Raw genomic sequence first — 21558 nt, forward strand, 5'->3', positions numbered from 1 at the left:
GTGCTATTAGATGCAATTTACACAATCGTGATATCATTTTTCTTGGCCAAGTTACAGAGTTGCAGTCTTGATAGTTGCATTTTCTGAAAATTGGCGATTTTCAACAATTTTTATTAAAGCATGGGTAGCCTAAATCGAATAATTGCTACCGTTATAGTCACTAGCTTTTCACTTTTTAAACGTAACAAATCTAAACAAATGTGGTGCAGCAGTTGCCGAGAAAAACGATTTCTCTTTTTCAGTATTTTTGTATAAGAGCCCTCGAGCTAGAGAGACCCGAGCTATACTGGCTTTAATGTGGTACCACGTGACCACGGGCTGTATCTTGCTGCAGGGCAAGATCAGAATAACTATTCTGTGACGGGGAACTGGATCAGTACCTGCAATTAATTCCCGTCGTCCCTGAAGAGTAACCATATAATTGCTGGTCCAGAGAGAATTAGCGATCTGTAGAGGCAGGTCAGCTAATTTGACGGTGTGGCATTGTCTCTGTCGCAGTGAACAAAAGTTACGTAATGCAACGTTGCGAAACTGGGTGAGGATACGCGCTGCTGCTGTTGGTATGTAGGTGCACTGAAACAAAGACCGAGATGCGTGGGCATCCACATGCAGCTCACATTTAATGGACGAACGTGGTGTATGCAAGAAAAACACATACACTTATTAATTTATCCTTACTGAGCGCATTTCATTACTTAATGTTTTGTTTCCACATCGTGCACGCAACAAATAACGTAAACCGTGATGTGCAAGATGGAAACTGGGCGAGTTTCTTTTAGCTTATTCGATTCAGCCAAGTTTCTCTGCGCCTTCTGCACCTAGGTTCCCCGAGGCACAGCGGTGCACCCTGCACCTCCGTGCTCGATTGAACGGGGTGCAAGGCAAGGCACCGCCGCGGTGCAGTACGCCCTTGAACCCTGCAGTCAGTGGGTGCAGCCCGGCATACCGAAACTGGCACCACCTGCGCCTTTTCGTTTGTGGTGCCGTTTTTTTGGATTGGATTGAATAACTTTAATGAAAGGTCCTGCGAGCTACGGGACGCAAGGTCCCATAGAGCCATAGGCCTTTTTTGAATCGAAGTGCCATTGCTGATGTAGAACGGAGAAGCGAAGCAAGTAAACAACTGAAACAACATTAGATCGTAAGATTGATCAAGTTTGTAAACAATAAGCAAGAGCTTCAAGGGGCGTCGTGGCTTCACTGCATGCTTCACTGAAATGCTTTCGTTGTTTCAGTCAGCCTCAGTGCAATGATCATCAATCGATTATGATGTCTGATGCCGGGCGGACGTGCTAAAGTGTGTATTCAACTACAGAATTCGTGTTCGACTTTTGACAATGGCTAGAGAAGACTTTGCCTCCAGCTTTAAAGTTCCAGTCACGCCTAGAGCGTACGACGCGATACAAAACGTTGACGTTGATAGCTTGGCTGCTCTGCCAGAATGGGAGCTGCGGCCTCTACTTCCATGTCTCGTTCGCATGGCGTTGTGTTCCCCTCTAGACCAGCGAAAAGATTGGGGACAGAAGAAGAAAACTGTGCTGAAGATACTTTCCGGCATAGAGCTCGTCAATTCACTGGTGGCCCTGTTGTCTATCGATTTCCACGCGCTCGAGCTCGATGTGAAGAAGGAACAACAGCTTCGGTAAAACTACGCGCGTCCTCTCTGCTTCTCGTTTGAGTTCAGGGTCGTGTAATACAATTCCCCTCCCACCCTTCTTTTTTTTTTTCCAGATTGAAACTTGGACCCCACTCCGGGGACAGCATATTGGTATCGTCGCTCCAAAATTCCTTGGCACTCGAATTCGAAAGGAGTGACGCTGCCAGGAAGTTGCGACTGGTGCTCAGCGAACTTTTGGCTTTCATTGCTCAAGTGAGAAGTGTTGCCCGCTCATTGGTCACTCAACCCTGCCGCCGTCGACTTGTCGAGCCTGTTCATTCAAATTGAAAAACGGCCGCAACTGAACGTAGTGGCCTTGGGAGCAACTCAGACATTTGACGTCTGGATTCGTCTGCGACAGAGCTGATGGGCCTTGACAATTTTATCGACTACAACGCACGTTAGCCATTAAGACCCCTTGTCTGACTCGGATATTATTTGTACCTATTTTTGCCTGTGTGAGATGGTTGTCTAATGTTTTGCATAGATACACAGTATTGACCAGATAACTGGTGACTAATTTGACTGACATCATCTTGTATTTATCCAGTCTTCCATGGTGCATGAAGGAAAAAAAGAAGGCAGTAGGTTTACTTCTCCACATAACTAGGAAAATTTTATTGTTAGTCTACGTCACATATGCATTGTATTTAAAAGCCACCGTGCTCGTTCGTTAGCCATATACAGTCGACATCCGTTAATTCAACCCCTGTAGATCATGCAGATTTGGTTTGAATTGTCCTAATCTCTAGTCAGGAGGAGCGTTTAAAATGCACGGGTACCTCTGAGTATTGCATGAACTGAAATAAATTGTACTACACTTCAAAACCTACAGTGCCATCTACTAACTTCAATGCTCACATTACTAGGTCAAGGATAGCCGAACTGAAATGGGCACGAAGTCGTCGGACCTGTTTGACAATGATGTCTATCTGGATGAAGTTGCAGATGTCATGTGCATTGCTCATGCAGGTAAGTGCTCTGATGTGCGACGTGTAGTCAAATGTGGTTATGACAAAGCAGCACAAACACCTTCATTACATCCACTCTTTGGTATAAGCACATATCCTCACATTCCGATATTGACGAGAAGCATTTCAGATTTGCTTCAGTATGTCTAATGATTTGTTGCATCCATGCTTGCTATATTGAGGTTTGACTACTTGGCAAGCATGCTGAGCAGGCATAGTGTGCAGAGGCGTGGTAACAGCATGTTTTAAGAGCAGCATTCTGAAGTAATGCTGATGTTTTAGGCAATATTTGCTTGCAAATTAGACTTTAGAATACTAGGGGCATCAGTCTTGCTGTGAGCAGAGTCTTGGTAAGATAGGAAAGACAACAATGAGAGACTCGTGAAGTGCCCTCCATGCTACTTCCTTGTAATATCACAAGGTTCGGACAGTGTCTTCTCAGGACTTTAGTCGGTGTGTTCATAGGTAAAAAAGAATTACATCGCATTCTAAGGGAATGAAACGTCCAACCTTGTAATTATTTTATTACTTTGTCTGAACAACCGACCTAGGCATGTGAAAGTACTTCCAAATTTTTGATGTGATATCTAATGTACCAGCACTGTGATGCGAGAAGAAAAGTCAAAAAGAAAAAACTTTGCCTTACATTTCCTCTTCTGGTAACCAACCTTTTCTTGCCAAATCAATGCAAATCAATTCAAAGAAGAATACTTTGCGTAATAAACAAACACAGTGTTGCTTATTAGTATCCACTCAACGAAGCAAAGCGCTTGCGTTGTTTCAACCTCCCCTGGCCTGTGCCATTTCTTTCAGCAAGGCTGCGTTCACATGTCGTGACTGCATATTTCTTTGTAGCACCATTAACAAAAAAAAAATCAATTTCTTTCAGAGCTCCCGGGGATCCTGCATATTCAGGACATTGCAGAGACGCTAATTCACCTCAGGAATGGGCCAGACCTCCTCTGTCGACTCATTGCCAATGCTCCGGACAGCTTTTCTGAGGGTGAGCAGTATCTCTCATACGCATGCATTCAGCTACTGCATTGTTGAGATATCTCAACAATGCACTTTGCCGTGGCCGTTTGCCTGTGCCCATTAAAAAAAAAAAGAAAGATTAGATTGTTTTAGCTTGACGTTTACTGTGTATTCCACTTAGACCAGTGTTAAGCACCATCATGCGGTACGCTCACAGCTGCTCAGCGAGAACGCTAGTGTGTGTGTGGACAGTGCTCATGCCAACAGCAGCAGCAGCAGCCAGAGCAGCAGAACGTTGCCCTGGCTATGGCAGAGCGGATTGAGTGGAACGTGACTTTGCGTCCACTTGGTTTTATCGTTCTTGCAGCCAACTGCACATCTCTGGAGGCCTCCTAACCCTCTATGCGCAGGGTGTGCATGCACTGTCGATACCAGTACTGCATGACAGTGCGAATAAACTGTGATTGTTTGTGTAATTCCTATTGCAAATAAAAAAAAAGGAAAGAAAAGGAGGCAGCGCTTGTGATTTAAACATATTGTGAACACTTGGCTCTAATATGGGAGAAGGTTGACGGGCAGGAGTGGGGGGTGGGGGTGGGGGCGCAATGTTGCTTGCACTCGCTGGTTGAGGCAGTGGTGTAGAGCTCCTGCTCTGCTGCGGGAAGGATAACCCACCCTCTTACACCACCGAGAAAAATAGGCTACCCCTGTACTCTTAATTTGCTTCTATCTCTGCTGTTACTATATCCTTTCAAAGAATACTTGCAGTGAAGTATTCCCTGGAGGTGGTGCTCTAAAACTACCAGTTTGTACAGTCGTATCTTGATATAACGAACAAGGATGAAACGAATTATCAGATATAATGAAGGAAATCTAAAATGTTTCATTCCTTTATCAGCATGTCATGAATATATATGCTTATAACAAATATTGGATATAACAAAGGTATTTTCATGTTTTGCAACTTTGTTATAACGTGTTTAGAGTCAAGAAAAATTTTTTGTGGGCTCTGCTTAGGGGCCCTTCAAAGATTAACTAAAGAATTTTTTTGGCCATGTCATGGAGCAGTTCTATATACTATCTCCCTTTCTACACAAGATATAGTTGTGTAGAAGTGCGCAAAGTACCTTAAATAAGCTTTAAACACAGCATTAGAACCGAAACAACTAACCAGTCAGCCCACTGTGGTGGGCTGACTGTGTGGTGGCCTGACTGGTTAGTTGTTCCTCACGACACCGCTGGTATTATGACGTGCACATTCGAGAAGCAGGAGCACTTGCAGCCAACCTTATACAGTGTGTTCATGCACACCAGATTCAACACATTCTTGTGTGACATCACTTGTAGAAAAACAAAATCCATCCTTTAAGAAGGTTACATTGCTACTGAAACTATTATGCCAACAAACAGGTTAACCTTCAACATATTTTAGTAGCGTCTGCTGTTGGGCTAGTTGGTACATACATGGCTTTTAGAAATGGTTTTAGGTGCAAAAGTAAGACACGGACAGCAGAATGACAGACACGGGCTGGCACCTGTCTGTGTCTCTTGTTCTTTTGCCCGTGTCTTATTTTTTGCGCCTAAAACCATTTCTTTAGCATTTTGTTTCACAGCGATAATAGTTCTCCAGACGCCGTTCAGATGCAGAATCACAAGGTGTCAGTGCCCGCACTTCTGTGCCTGTGGTGACACGTTTGACAAGAGCACTACCTGGTCAGAATTAATCCTGAGTGCTCCGCTGCAGCGTCCTTCATGACCAACTGCGCAGTTTCGGGACGTTAAGCTTCTCAATTAATTATGTTACTAACAAGCACAGAACTGCCAGTGTAAGTCATTTATTTTGAGGGGACATACAGAGAGTGCACACACTAGTCTTTATATTTAATTTGTGGACGAACTGTATCTAAACCCTCACTTGCGCTGTTTGATGCAGGATCCACGTGCCTGTGCGAGAAACACATTGCAAACATTGCAAATTATTGTTAATCCTTGTGTCAGTAAATCTAAAGTTGCCCGTTAGCTGTTCGAACAGGGAATAAACGAGAGTAGAACAAACTTTTCTGATTAGTGCGCCACTGATGTGACTTATTGAAATTACCAATACCCCAGTATTCTTTAGCACAGGAGGTGTAGGAAATGAGTGTGCTCCCTCATTTTCCTTGTAGTATGCCTTGCCCTGATCTCCAATGGGGACAAGCAGGATGAGGACACAGCGGGCGGCTGTGTGCGCATGCAGGCGCTGCATCTGCTGTGCCGGATGAACCCAGCGCAATCACTGGTAGTGCGAGCCAAAGCGGTAAGTGCCCCGTCGAGATCCTCCTGTTTCGTGCGTGTTGAATGTTAGGTCTGAATAAAGGCCAGCTGCGACAAACTTTTTTTCTTTGCCTGAATTGGTTATTAACCCTTTAACCCTCACTTCCAAGCTGTACTCGTCATGGAAGGTTGTACCAGTATTGCCAAGTACTGGTCACGCTTTTGCAGCCTGATGTTGTGTTGCTCCCACTGCCAAAAAGGAGTTACGGTCGGTTATTGGATTTGGTTTCAATTTTCAACACGAGAGCGCTGTAGAAGTCTGGAAAAAGGAAGTAATCAAGAATCAAGTATTATGTCTTCAGAATCGGAAATGAAGGGGACGTAGAAAAAATTATGACAACATGCAATAATTTGGGAAATTTCATGTGTTCCTTCAGAATTGGTTTGGGGGCTAAAGAAGTAGTGTAAGCTATTGAGGCAATAGATGCAGGGCTTGTAATTGTACAGTATCCTTATTAACAGCCTTTAAATAGAACTCGGACGACGCTTGTACCTGGTGTTTAGCGTACATAGTGGAAATCCCAGCACATTGCCTCTGTGATTTTCAGTGTGCTGCTGGCACCGCCTAATCTGAAGAGGTCACACCAAGGAGCCGTGGTGGTTCTCGACACACTGAGTCGTGCCTCACTGGATGGTGAGCGCTAATGGGGGCGCTATTTTTTTTTTCCGTTTTTGGTGTCATAAACATGTACTTCTTTGAGCTCTTTGTTATTCAGCAACTCCTATTTCAAACATAAAATTTTGCATGGAGGCTACTCTGTATCGGTGCTATCGGAAACTACATTTTTTACGTACTCCAATATTTTGCTGGCTTTGTTGGTCGACCTGACAGTTATGCGCAATGGTACATTCTTACGTACTATCAGCGTCAAATGAAACGTGAACAGCAGAGCGCGTGGCCCAAGCATAAGGGAAGGTGCAGTGCGCACCGTCCAGTCATCACCATTGACAAGCGCGCACATTCGGTTTGGGAGTCAAACGGCTAAACGTGCTCGGCACGCCCCCGCCGGCCACCGTCGCGGCTGCCAGTGATAGCGCGCTGTGCGAACTTCTTGATCGAAAGAATGAATGTGGCGCACAAGCGGCAAACCGCATGAGCGAATCTATAATGACGATGCAAACTTTACTGTGCACACCGCATTTCGCGCCGATAGCACTTAAGGTTTCGGCGAACTGCGCGACAATACTCGCCGCAAACTGCAGTATTTTAGCTTCTCTCTCATGTTTATTTTCTCCCTTTCAAATGTAAGAACCAGAACAGAAGCGGAAACATCGCGCGGTGCGGCCAAACCGGATGTGCGTGCCTGTCAACGGTGATGACTGGACGGCGCGCACTATACCTTCGCTTATGCTTGGGCCAAGCGGTCCGCTGTTCACGTTTCATTTGACGCTGATAGTACCTCCGAAGTGCTATCTTACTTTTTCTTCAAAGTTGTGTCAAGGACATTTCAGCCATATTTGTAGCGTCACCGCAGGTCATTGCTGTTTGCCGTTGTTGTCGGATATCATCATTATATCTGTTAAATGAGGTTAAATGGGAAGGTCGTAGATTGCTGTTTTGTGTTGTTACCGTAGGCCGTGGAAGCCCCTTGGTAACTATCATCACGTCAACATCATTACAAACAAATAAAATACTAGATACAAAAGTTTGAGGGAAGCACCTGTTCTGTTGCCTTCTTGCTTCTGTGTGAATTGTGCGCTAAATAAGGCTTTTCCTCGACAAAAGTATAGCACCAAGTGTAGCTGCGTCCAACAGTTTGCTGGCTGTCACGGCCACAGCTTTGCACTTGGGACAGAACTGCAAATTTTCCCTAGCACACATCTCTTTAAATTGGCTCAAAAGAGACATGCGCATTATATTAGGCTAGTGCAGTGTAGTATTACCCTTTTTGAAACTCCTCTTGCACATTTGTTTGAAAGGGTGCTGCAGCTATGGCTTTTATTGGGCTGTGGATTAACCCTGTGACGCCCAGCGTTTAATTTATAATACCCTATGTTTGATTTCCCAAATTTTTATTTAAGCATGGGAAACTTAACATGTAGCCTCTAGTTGTATCTTTAATGTGTGGAACGAGTTTTCAGTTGGGACAGTTTGGCAAACTAATTAGTCGTTATTAATATACTAATTGAGCTTTAACTTAAATAACATTTCATTGCTTTTCTCTCCCTCTCTCTCTTTCTTGTTTGTGTGTGTGTGTGCAAATGCGTTCTCCGTGACCAGAAATAGAGTAAACAAGCTGCTCTAATTTTCTTGATATAGAACCGTGTTTGTGTATTACAGGGTCAAAATGGGAAGGTGTGGTTTTTAATGGTATACCTATTTCTGGCACTGCTTGTTCAAAGCATTCCAGAAGATATCCTGTGAATGACCCAACCTTCGTGCTCTGTGTGGTTGGGCCCTCGCAGGTGGAGTTGTGCCGAATGCCCGGCCTGGCTGTCCTGCTGAGCCTGGACCACTGCCGCAGCACAGAGCAGAATGACGAGTTCACTTCAGCTGGAGAATTGGTGGCTTTCGTGAGCGGCCTGTTGCTGGGCAGCGACGACAAAGTTCGCACCTGGTTTGCCCAGTATGTGCGAAGTTGCCAGAAAGTGAGTAAAAAAAGCAAGAGGTTTTCTTTTCTTTCTTGCCTGAGGGAAAAAAAAGGAAGAACACGTGAATTTATTGTGGCAGCCTGCAAGAAAGGTGACTGACAGTGGCGGCTGCATGGTGTTTTGTTTTTGTTGCACTTATACTCTGTTTCACATGCAGTAAACAATTCTACTAAGGCTAGAGAGACTTCTCTCTGTGCTCTCATTCAAAACCTTCCTCAATGCTTTCTTACTTGCTTTCTTTAGCAATTTTGAATCAAACATTCTCTAAATGTGCTGTATGCAATGTCTGAAAACCTTACTTTTTCAAAAAATGCCCTTGTAAGAAAGCAAACAGTCTCTAAAATTTCTGAGTACTTGAATTTGTGCTAGCACAGCACTGAAATATGTGGCAGCACTTCAACGTTATTCTCTAGTCCTCCTGGCAACTCAGCGAGGCCCGTCCATAGCTCTCTGCACACTAGACAATAAAGGCAAATTAAGGGCACCTTTCAACAAACCACGGGACCCATTTTATAGAGGCTACCCAGCTAACCAACATGCTTCATGGGATTGATCCCACATCAAAGGCAACAGGATCACGGTGTAAGGCAACCTCTTTGGGTGTGGACAGGGACCGCCTTGTAGAAAGGGCTGATAGTGTCCCCTGGTTTTTTGCAAAATGTTGCTGCAAGATGACTCTCTGATCATAGTTTTGTTGCCTGAGAGGCTGAACTGCTTACCTTGGGGAAATATGCACAGTTATAGCATCATACAGTTATAGCACAGTTATAGCATCGTTTTCTAACAAACTGCACACAGCCACTCAGCGGAAATGCCAGGGCGCATGCGCGTAACGCTCAGCGGTACATCGAACCAAGGTTTGTACAAATCTTACCCTTGCTGTGCTGCTGAGTGGATTGACCACACCTTGACTGCACATCTGTTTTCCACATGTGCAGATTTGGTACGCTGTTTCCACACCTAAAGAAATATATCTCATACTGTGATCATGACCTGGTCAGTGATGTATGACGTGGTAATGCAGTCATCTCTCATTCAAATGAAACTGGTTGTAAAGAAAACTAATGGTTATGACGAAGTAATCGTGATTTCCCTTGAAACTCTGGCAGAAGCACATGCATTTAAAATCTCACTTTAGCGAAGTCTCTACAGAATGGATATAATAAATATTTACTGGCCGTTTTGCACTGATTAGGCTGAAATCTGGTGGTGCTCGGGGCCACTAGTAACTTATCCGAATGCCGAGTCGGCGGCCATGCCAGTGCTGCACCAGTGCCGCCTCACTGCTGCAACACAGCAATGCAGCTGACACTAACTCTCTGCTGTGCTTTGTGCACGTGTCGTTGCCTTAGACGAAGCTGCACTGCTTTTGTTGCCATAATTGGCCACTCAATGTGATGAATGATAACAGTGTCTTTTCGAGTGACCGGTCCCTGCAATAATGGCAGTGTGGTGACATCAAAGTAACGTCCAAGGCAATGCTCAAGGGAGGAAAGAATGATAGGTAAACATGGATCGAGGCGAAATACAGTCTCTGCCTTCTGTTTCTCAGCAATCATTCAGCTTACTTGTGTTTGATGAACGTGTTGACAGAGTGCTGTAGGTCTGATGAGAGAGTTGCACAAATTTTTGACTGCTGTGTAATATTACAGTGATGCTTTCTGTTTTTAAAATGAGTAGCTTTCTTTGGCTCTTTCACCTGTCTTTCGTCATCAGTGGTTGGTGCTTGGACGTTCGAATTTCACCGCTGATACAAAGGAGCCGACGCTAATAGTGCGTGTGCTTGCGCAACCAAGTTGCGTGGCGCGTTTGTTGCCTAACGCTCTTTAAGGTGCACGTGCTATCCAGCTATACTACCGTACAGATGTGCTGTTTAACCCTTTCGCTGTCACGGACGTACTGGTACGTCTTCGCGCTTCCCCCCCACAGTGTCACTGACGTACCGGTACATTCTCTATCGTGCGTTCAAAATTTCGCGCCTGAGCGCAAAGCTGGCTCTCCTGGACTGGCCACGCCAACTGTTGACTCTTTCTACAAATTCGTAATTTCGCCCCGACCTGTGTTAATCCATGTATTGAAGAGTACGGTGCGACTGCCACTCGCCCCTCTCTCTTTGCTGAGTGGCGCGGTGGCTCCGCGTTCGCTGGATCATGCGTCGCGCACGTGTGGTTATGGGTTCAAGTGGTGTTCTGCCATCTCCGCTGGTTTGAAGGTTTTTATTTTTCTTCTGTTGGTGTGTCTGCTACGGCGTGTCAAGTTCAGGGGCACGTGCCGTTGCCTCTCCGAAAAGAGCGACTCGATTGCTGCTTTCGCTCTCTCGCCGCCCCCTTGCTTCCGACTTGCAGCAGTAAACGTAAAGCCCTTCGAACTTTGTTTTAGCCTTTTTCCATCTGCCTCTGTCTTCTTGATCACGCAACGTTCCATTTCTCTCCGTGGTGCGGACGACTGAAAGCGCATCCTCCCTGCGCACGGTTACTTTCGGATGGCTGAGCGCGCGGGACCTTCGTCTGCTCATTGGAGCGGTGGCTCAATTCCAATTCAGAATACGAGCCGAGCTCGGATTCGGATTCGGACAGAGTCTCATGCGAGGAAGAGGGTTGCGCATTGTCAGATTCAGGTGTTGAACAGATTTTATAGTCAGGCTGATGATGATGATGATGTTTACTAACAACAGCTGCAGAACACTGAAATGTGCATATTGCATTGACTATGTTATTTGTATACCAAGCATAATCAAAAATAAATTGCTATGTTCATTCCCTGTTATGCTCGTTCCCTGAAACCAAGCTGACACTGGGGGTGCGTCACGGCCAGAAAGGTCCGACAGTGAAAGGGTTAATGGCTCTGTTCTCTATGGAATTATGCATAGAAAAATACGTTACATAAATACCATCATCGCAGCAAATATGTATATGCCTTCAAGCATACCAACCCTTTAATAATGCAAATACCTTTTTTCAAGAGTTCAATTATTTGCTTACATTGACAGTCATTATTGATGATTTCTGCACAAATTTTTCAGAAAGGAGAATCAGGCAAGGGCAGCACCCTGCAGGCCCTGCGGGAGGAGCTGCTGTCACGGCTGCAGGGGCTGCTCCTAACCAGCCTCGAGCAGCACGACCTGCCCGACTGCCGGGTGGTGCAGGCCAATGCCCTTCTGCGCCTCTTCTGCGCCCTAAGGGGCATCGCTGCCCTCAAGTCAGTTGCGCCTTTTTTGTCAGCTTTTGCTTTGTAGTTTGATGTGGAGTTCTCAAATAGGGCCAACTCCGAAGCTCCTCTCAAAAACTCTCAATTCCAACGTGCCTAGCTTAGTTGACTGGTGGAGACCTCGTCCCCCCCAAGTCATCAACAAACCAAAATTTTGTCTCTGTGCGTATTACCCTATGGTGTACAGTAAGGTGCCGGAAATGGAGAATGCATAGCCAAGGCTCATACGAAAGCTTGTCTGGTCAGGTAACATGTCACAAAAAACGAAAAATTCGGGTCACTGACCAACAGAAAAATTATTTGACATACTGGAACACCTGAGTTTCTTGTTCACATCAAATAATAATTTTTCACATGGTTGGCGACCTTAAATTTTCCTTTTTGCAAAATAGAGAATCCAACAGCGTTGGTTGAAAGTACCTCTTTTGTTGCTTACTTCGCAATGAGATGATGGTGATGATGACAACCTTAGTATACTACAGCTATATATTGGAGGCAGTTGTAACCACGTTTAATTCTGGTTGTGGTCCACTATGGTTCCACAAAAATTCTAGTAAGAATTTCTTTATACATAATCTCGAGAGAGTGCGCGGCACTCGTCCGATAATATGATGCCAAGCCACATCACCCTTGGTGCACGTGGTCACACTGATTCGTGCCTCATGGTGCAGGTTCACAGAGGATGAGATAGTGGTGCTCATGCAGCTGCTGACTTCACACCCTCCCCCGAGCGCAGCGGGTATCCGGTTTGTGTCCCTTGGGCTGTGCATGCTGTTGGCCTGCCCGTCCCTGGTCTCCAGCCAGGAGCACGAGCGCCAGGCCACCCAGTGGATACGCTGGCTCATGAAGGAGGAAAGCTACTTTGGCAGGTTGGTCTGCACTTGTTGTGTCATTGCTACGCAGCGAAACCTCAACTTACTTAACTTGATGGAACCTGAGAGTTATTGCATTAAACCGCGAACTTTGTTGCAAATCAGAAACCCTTAAAACACTCATGCGAAGAGCATATTTATTCGAGAGCAAGAAGAAATGCAGTTTTTATTTGCACATGCACTTATCGTAGGCTAGTCCACTGAGCCCGCCTTTTGTTTATGGGAGCAGCAAACCCTCTTAAATAGGCCAGTGGCGTCATTCACCTTAATTGAAATCTGACATACCAATATTTTCTTTGTCTTTCCCCAAAACTTTATTAAGGCAGGTGAAACGTTGAGTTCACTTTGTTGCTTCAAGGGTTGCAGTGCGTACAGATTTGTGAATGGTGGGTTGGAAAATAGAAAGCACTTGTTAAACTGAAAATTTCATAAAATTGGGTTTGATTATATAGAGGTTTGACTGTACAGGCAGTTCTCAAGCTACAAGTTTTTTGCTGGCATTTTGGTTTGTCCAAGCGCTGTAATGTGTGTTTTTATATTTCTGAGCTCCAGGAAAGTGAATGCCATCAAATAATTTTTAAATGCGTTTTACTGCATGCCTTTTGTATATGCGCATAATTATAATCAGCATCATTCAGTTAGCAACCACATTTCAGATATAACCAGAGATTTTTACTCTTCTTTTCTTCCAGTTTCACACTTCAAAACGCAGTAAGCACAACCTCCAGGTAACAGCTTTGTGGGAAAGCCAGCTGTCGTTTTCTTTTAAGCATTGATTGTAGCGTTATTGTCCGCAGTCATTCGATCTAATTCAAATAAATTATGTACGTTTGTCTAACCTCTATCAGATAAGTGAAAGCCAACTGGGGTGCCTCCTCTGTTATCACTGGAAGAGCCGGTTTGAGACCTTTGTTCATTTATTTTGCTTGCAGGACGAGTGGTGTGAGTGCTTCCTTTGGAGAGATGTTACTGCTGATAGCGATCCACTTCCACAGCAACCAGCTGACGCCCATAGCCGACCTGGTGTGCTCCACACTGGGCATGAAGATACCCATTCGACCTAACAGCCTGTCCAAGATGAAGACTATCTTTACCCAAGAGCTCTTCACGGACCAGGCGAGTTATGCAAGCTGCCCAGATTGGTGCATGGGTACAGTGATGTCGCAGGGTTTATGCAGGTTAATATCACAAGTTTATTAGGTCATCACAGGGATAACCTATAAAAAGAAAGTAGGAAAGAAAGGAGAACAAAATCTTTGAAGATACCTAAGAGTCTGATAAGATGCTGTAAATATTGCAGTGCCTGTAGTATGGATTTGTTCTGGACTGCTGGATTTTCTTGTGTATAGTTTGCTATACTTTTTGCTAGAACCACGTTACCCGTAAGTGCCTTGTGCTCAGTATTATCGTGTGCTGCTTACTTTCCGATGATGTGTTTCTGTTATGTCGTGCTCAGGTGGTCACAGCGCATGCAGTCAAAGTCGCCGTGACTCCGAACCTGAATGCCAACACTGCTGGCTTCCTTCCTGTCCACTGCATCTACCAGCTGCTCAAGAGCAGGGCGTTCACCAAGCACAAGGCAAGTACAGCACATTGTGTGGTTTAATTTTCAGAGTCATGCCTTTAGGTGAGTACATTAGGGAGCGTAAAAGGGCACAACTGGCTGTGCCCAAAGATATGGTGGTGTACATTTCATGTGTCTTCGTGTCCTTGTCCTTTTAGTGCCATTGCATCAATATTAATGCAAGTATATGCTAGCATGGCTTGTGGGGTTCTCCTCCGTGCTCTTGGGACAAAGGAACGACAACACAGTAGTGCAAACAATCACAAGGGCATTTATTGCACCTTTCATAGATCAATGCCTGCTAGCCGAGTTGCTATCCACAAAACATGCCGATGGGCGCGCGACAAATCTAGGAAGTCCTACTCACTGCGACCGGATAGCGAGCGAATATGTTCGCCCCATGCTGAATGCCAACGCCTGGTCGTTTGTGTGTATGGTCACGCGAACGGTGGCGCGTTCGAAGGAGGCCACCCGAGATGGTCTCGCAGAAGCATGGATCGACGCACGCGCTGCACGGCACGTCCGCACTGCTTGCTGTCCCGAACCAAAGAGCCTTGTCGTATCCGCACCCAAGTAACCCCGCAGCAGCGCAACACTCGCGCCATCTCTCGCACTGCGCTTGTACCACTCCGACCGCCGCGGGCGCCAGGCCACGCGGCGACGCCGCACTGCAGGAACTATGCGGGAAAACAAGATATCAGGGGACGCGTGGGAGTTGCGCATCCCCACATCCTCCCAACCTTAAATCACTTCTTATTCCGGCGAAACATGTGACACGGTCTAACATCAACCCATGCTTCGCGAACAAGATAGTACATGCAACAGTGGCCGCGCTGAGGAAATGTCCACACGCTGTCCATAGCATGCGAGCCGACATTGTCCTTGGGTACACTGCTGGCGTCCGCCGGTCACAGCAGCAGCTTTGCAGACTCAACGGCACGATTCCAGGCCAGGACTCCGGAAACGGCGACGCAGTAGTCTAAACGAGCAAGCGTCGCTTGCGCCGACGCGCCTTGCTGGCGAGAGCCGCAGTAGCTGTCGGTGACCGCCGGCTCTTTTCTCCGCCGCCGAGGGTTGCGAGCTGGATACAGGCGGCCGCCGAAGTCACTGTGCCGAACTCGCCACAGCATCACCATTGCCCGGTGGCTCGATCGTAGTACGGGGCAGCAGCGCAGACGATGTGCAGGTGATGGCAAACCAGGGGTGACTCCAATCACGCTGCGTACACTCAACACACCTGGCAAACACTAAAGTAGTGCAAGGGAGGGGAATTCTGCATGCGCATCGCCCACGTGGTACGATGTTCGACTTGGCTAGCAAAAGATCGGGCAGCTACTCAGATGCTAAGTTCACATGAATGAAGCTCGCTTGCTTGAGTCGAACGAGTAATTTCAAGTGATGCGAGGCTAACTAAAATGAGGAAAGCAAAGTGCAACACCTCAACGCCACGGTCCACAAGGTTGTGTCCCTCCACGTGCGACAGGCAGCTCTGTAAAGCCTTAGGCCTAAGGCGTTGCTACCCTGACAACAACCGGCATCCAAAAAACACCCAGAATAGGCGCAAAACAGGCAGCCGCGAGGAGACGTCAGCTCTGTTAGGTGGTCCTACCCCGCTCGGTGCACACAGCATCCGAGTTGACGGCGCCCACCGTCTCAGACGGTGTCGGAGCGCCCGGTGCCAGGCCGCAATACCACTCAGCCCGTAGTGGCACCCGTGGCCCGCGGCCACCTGGCTTCCAGAGCCGCGACTTCATCAGAGTCAAAGAGATAGGAGAAGCTATTTACATGAGAAATTCGGATCACCCACGAGGCTTCCATACTCACTCGCTTCAGGCTTGGCAATGCTCCGTGGGCGCCAAGCCTCGCTCTCCCAGGATGCAGACTATGTGGCTCTCGTACCAACGAATGTCATTAAAAAAGAAACACTCGCGAAAAGGCTTAGCATGTTGACAAGTTCAAACACTACAGCCACCGTCGCCTCTCTCAAGAAAGCCCGCCGCCGACGCTAGTGATCAAAATCCACGCTAGGCCTACGCTTCGGTTCAAACAAAGGTCTCGAACAAAGCAAAGCTGTTAAAACTATCGTCCGATGCCCCAAGAGTACCACGTTGGGCAGCCAGATGTGGGAGATGTCCTCCGGGCTCATGGGACAAAGGAACGACAACACAGTAGTGCAAACAATCACAAGGGCATTTATTGCACCTTTCATAGATCAATGCCTGCTAGCCGAGTTGCTATCACATCTTCATGGGCGCGCGACAAATCTAGGAAGTCCGACTCACCACGATCGGATAGCGAGCGAATATATTCGCCCCATGCTGCACCGAGCGGGGTAGGACCACCTAACAGAGCTGACGTCTCCTCGTGGATCCCAATGCCTGGTCGTTCGCGTGTACAATCACGCGAATGGTGGCGCGTTCAAAGGAGGCCACGTGAGACGGTCTTGCAGAAGCATGGATCGGCGCACTGCTTGCTGTCCCGTACCAAAGAGGGAGCAGAGCGACTTGTCCTACCCGCACCCAAGTAACCCCGCAGCAGCGCAACACTCGCGCCATCTCTCGCAGTGCGCTTGTACCACTCCGACTGCCGCGGGCGCCAGGCCACGCGGCGAAGCCGCACTGCAGGAGCTATGTGGGAAAACAAGATATCGGGGGGCGCGTGAGAGTCGCGCATCCCCACAGGCTATTTCCAAGTTTGCATTCTGCGCTCAGAGAACATGCATGCTGTAGACTGTGTAGTCAGAGCAGCTACACACTACAGTGACTCAGTGGCTTCCGACTGCTGGGGAGAAGGTCATGGTTTCGTTTACAGTGAAACCTCGTTAAACTGTAGTTGGCCGAAGCCCGGAAAAAGTACGTACTAAACGGTAGTACTGTTTAACCGAATAGCATGAGATCGTCCATTTACCTGTCGAAAATGGAAGTCAGAGAAAGTGCAATGAAAGCGAAAAAAACATGCAGTATTTATTCACTTTGCGCGACAAAAGTGTTATTTTCGTTTGATGCCTCGGCGGCCTAGCACGACGACGACAGCCGCCTCAAACTTACTGAAGCTGCGTGCCAGCTTTTCAGCCAGCCCCCTCTTCTTTGCAAACACTCACATGGCAGATTCCTTGTTGGCGTTACGCATTCTCCGTGCACGTGCGCAGTAGTGCTGCAGAAGTCCTGGGGGCACCTTTTTCATTGCCGGGTGCAGGAGTTTGGAACACTTTTCATTTGGAATAGAGTTACGTTATCGAGCCCCTGTTCTCGTCACAACGATTGCATTCATGAGGCTGACGTAACGCGCAGCTTAGGCCACTGTCGGGCCTGAATCGCCCATGTTGTCGCTTTCCGTGTCGTCCTCATCACTGTTGCTAGTCGACACTTCGGCAACAACACAGGCAACGATGGCGAAAAGTCGAACCTCGTTGCCGAGCAACGCATTCGAGCAACTTCGCATTCCAAATGCCACACACTGTAGTCAACAGCAGATCCCTGTTGCGTGCCAGCACCGACTTCTTCGTGTCACATTCGATAGCACGGACGATGTCTAATTTTTCTTCTTTGCTGAGCACCCGGCGTCTTTTTTTATCCGAGCTTCGGAATGACGCGAGTCCTCGCTTGCACGACGCCATAACGCTCTCTGGCACGGTGTCGAAATGATGTTGATGTTGATGTGGCTTCACGTGCAAACGCACAGGGCGCTTGGAGGCCATTGTTCCAATCTCTGAGGCTTGTTGTTCTGCCGGGCCGCCCGATAGAGACAGTGCACCGCTGTGTTTGCATGACGAAAAGTTGAAACGCTACGTTTTAACCGATGCGTACGCAATAAGCTGGTACGGTTTATGCGGATACAAAACACATGTTCAATGGCCGCTGAGTCGGAGATTTGACTTGACTACCTTTAAAACGAAACTACTGTTTAAGCGGGTACGGTTTAACGAGGTTTTACTGTATTAGTTTTGGCAGCCACATTCTGATATGGCCAGAATGTGAAAAGCATTTGCATATCTATATTTTTTGGACTTACATATTTTGGGACTAAGAACCCCAGGTCTTCAAAATTAGTCCAGGACCTTCCATTGCAGCATCTCTCATAAATCCAGTGAGGCTGTGGGATGCTAGACCAAATGAATCAATCAGTCACTAATCTGTGATTGAAAAAGCTGAAAGGGAAAGCCTAGTATAGGTTTGCGTAGAAGGCTTGCCCGGAGTGGTGCATAGCATTGCTTACACGAGGCAGTATTTTGCAAACTGGCTTGGTCGTTCAGCAATGGCACACACAAATATATACATATATACAATTGACAGGAGCCGACTGTATGTATTTGTGTGTCGGGGGGACAGACAAACACAAATATATACAGTCGATTCCTGTTAATTGGACTCTTGTGAGACAGCAAGTCTTGGTCTAATTAACCAATAGGTTGGATTGATAAATGACACCAAAATGCACAGATTCAAATCTTTTTATTGCTTGAAGTAGCCTGTTGTCTTCAACAGACTGTCAGTACTGTAATACAATAAATACAAGATTTATCCATGAAGTGATGAGACTGCCTGCTGCATGACACTGCAATCGCCAGTAGCGTGTTCCCTTGAGGTGGGATTTGTGGTGGGAGTTCTAAGCTAAGTAACGCACCGGATGGCAGTCGCATTTGGGCTATGACACAGTGAAGTTCAAGAGAACAAAGAAAGAAGAAAGCCCAAGAGAAGCCTGAAAGGTCATTGTCTTCGACGATGTTCCCGCCATATAATGGACTGCCACAGAGTCTGTGAATGAGGTTACGGCAGCTGACTTGCAAGGAGCCTTTGCTTCATGGGAACCACATTGGCAGCGATGTAGTGACGCCCAAGGAAACTATTTTGGAGAATTTTAATAATATGTACTGATCGGTTCAATAAATTCTTTTTACCAGACCCAGTCTCATTACCTTACGGACAAATTCTGCCAATATGTCCTGAACACTATTGTCAGCACCGACAAAATACTCAAAAAAGACGTCGTCCAGGCCACAGTGCAAGTTGTCATCATCACTGTTGTGCAGGTTGCTGCCGTCACTGCTGTGACCTAGGGAATCAGTTAGCTCGTCTGCTGAATTCCTTGTGTTTTCAGGCTTTCAGTAACTGCTTCGCACATGAGGGGGTACCATGGAGTTGAATTAACCGAAGCAACATGCTTTAGTGTTAAAACTAAATGAGTTTTCCTTCCATCACAAGTATTGTTTCTTGCCAGGACTTTCCAATAGGTGTGAATTAAGCGGAACGTCGAATTAACAGAGGTTGAATTAATGGGAGTCGACTGCATGAGGAAAAGGGTTTGCCATTGAGTTCATTGCTGATCAGGGAAAAAAAATTATACGTTCCCGTCCCGACTTGGGCGTCGCCTACGGTTTCGGCCCGAGGAGCTGCCCGCGTGGGATCTCCAACGGTTTAAAACTCCTCAGGACCTCAATAAAGTTCTTGACTGACGGACTGACTTGCTGCGAATTCGAATGCACGCCAATGTGCTGTTTTATTGTGGCTGCAGGTGCGCATCAAGGACTGGGTGTTCAAGCAAATCTGTGCCAGTACGGCCCCTCTGCACCCAATCCTTCCGGCCTTGGTCGAGGTGTATGTCAACTCGGTCATTGTGCCCAGCTGCAAGAGCTCTGCCCAGGAGATGACCAATGAGCCGCTGTCTCAGGAAGAGATTGCATCTATGTTTGGCACTTCTCTTCAGGATGGCACAGGCCCCAATGGTGGCAAGCCAGGTGTGTTTGTGTGTGTGTTGTACGTGCATGTGCCGTACCCATTGCACATGTGTATGTTTTGTGTGTGTATGTGTGTGGATGATCCATCAGCGTTGATTGAAATGCAAACAGGAAATTACTTACCAGAACACCTGTTATGCATAATTACACGCAAGTGCAATGTGTGATCGATTGATAGCCAGTTTCTAAGCATGTGTCTTAGTCTCAAGTGTATGTGTTGGAGTTGGCATTAAGGCACTTTCACGAATATAAGTGAACTTGGAAACCGAACAATGTGTTGGAGCAGTTACGAATTGGTTGTGTTTGAATTTATCCTGAGAGTGGTACTACATGCATGGCTATCTTGCTGTGTTGCATGAAGTGTTGCACTGCTGGCTGGGGATGTCATTCAGTGTGGTGTGACTTGAGGGTGCCTACCAAAACTGAGTGCAACATCATTAGTTGTGCAGCTGCTATCTCAAATCAGCATGTATGCTTTACAAATAGCCCGCAACCTGCCCACATTCTAAGGGTGTTCCAGTAGTGAAAATTTTGAATTTAATGTGAACATGCTAAAAAAGAAACGGACTTCTAATATTGAATTGATTATGGAATATTTTATCACTCCTAAACAAAGTAAAATGTAAAAGCTCCTGTGTAGTTGGTTTGGCAACAAAAGCCAGATTTACATTATTTTATACATATAATGTCGTATATAATGCACCCAGTTTTTGTGGGCTTAAAATAAATAGATAAAAGTGCGTCTGAATGCAACATACACCTGAATTACCGTATTTGCTCGTATAATATCGCACTTGCGTAATGATCGCACCCCTGAATTTTATCTTCAAAATTAGATTTCTTTCCTTTCCCGTGTAATGATTCTACCCCGAACTTGCCACAGCGATATGTTGTTTGCCAAGCCTAGCTAACGATGATCGCGCTTACCATCTGTCAAATGCTGTCGAATGCTACGCGAATGACTCTTCCAAGACATACCAAGCGGTCTGCACGCACTGAACATCAACACAGCAAGAACAGCAACACAGCAAGATAGCCATGCATGTAGTGCCAGATGTCCCATTTCATTCCTTTCATCACTTTCCACACTTCCATGAAAAAAAAGCTACAACCAAACTTGCGTTGGCTTCATTATTTGTAGGCTTTATAACAATTGTGGTCAACAACAACAACAAAAAAGGCGCTTTTCGATTCTTCTAGTCTGCACTCGTGGGCACGCAACAAATCGCGAGCGGCAACAATAGTAGCCACGTTTACACCGATTACAGTAAAAGCTCGTTAATTCACTACTCGTTAATTCGAAATTTCGGATAATTCGAAGTAGACGCCGCGGTCCGTCCTACAATGTATTGAAAGCAATATGTAACACATCCCGCTTATTCACGCTGAAATCTGCACCGCCACCGATAATTCGAACTGCGCATCATCGTGGATGGGGAGAGTTCTAGTGCGCGGGAGCACGCTGGCGTCGCCGCGCAGCTTTGCCTTTTCGATAAGCGGCAAGGACGATAACACCGTCGCCGCGCGCCGTCTTCTTTGTGTACGAGCATGCGAGGGTGAGCCAGCGAACGCGGCTCAAGCTCGCGTGCGCAAGAGGGGAAGGTGGGGCGAAGCTCGTCCTCTCTTGTCGCGCGCGAGGCAGGGGGGTGACGCGAGGGAGGGACGGAGGAACG

The 21558-nt window shown here is 46.7% G+C and overlaps 1 protein-coding gene across 1 annotated transcript in view; it reads left to right on the forward strand.

The window, feature by feature from the left end:
- The first annotated feature begins 1246 nt into the window (after nucleotides 1-1246).
- Nucleotides 1247-21558, forward strand: part of IntS2 (integrator complex subunit 2) — a 59359-nt gene continuing 39047 nt past the window's right edge. The window contains exons 1-11 of the mRNA XM_050188821.3: nucleotides 1247-1642; nucleotides 1732-1870; nucleotides 2527-2629; nucleotides 3518-3631; nucleotides 5769-5899; nucleotides 8323-8505; nucleotides 11531-11706; nucleotides 12387-12584; nucleotides 13520-13703; nucleotides 14044-14166; nucleotides 19663-19885. Coding sequence (XP_050044778.1) covers nucleotides 1338-1642; nucleotides 1732-1870; nucleotides 2527-2629; nucleotides 3518-3631; nucleotides 5769-5899; nucleotides 8323-8505; nucleotides 11531-11706; nucleotides 12387-12584; nucleotides 13520-13703; nucleotides 14044-14166; nucleotides 19663-19885 — 1879 coding nt within the window. The 5' untranslated portion in view covers nucleotides 1247-1337. The remainder of the gene's footprint in view (nucleotides 1643-1731; nucleotides 1871-2526; nucleotides 2630-3517; nucleotides 3632-5768; nucleotides 5900-8322; nucleotides 8506-11530; nucleotides 11707-12386; nucleotides 12585-13519; nucleotides 13704-14043; nucleotides 14167-19662; nucleotides 19886-21558) is intronic.

Source organism: Dermacentor andersoni, chromosome 3 (assembly GCF_023375885.2).
Source record: "Dermacentor andersoni chromosome 3, qqDerAnde1_hic_scaffold, whole genome shotgun sequence".
NCBI classification, from domain to species: Eukaryota; Metazoa; Arthropoda; class Arachnida; order Ixodida; family Ixodidae; genus Dermacentor; species Dermacentor andersoni.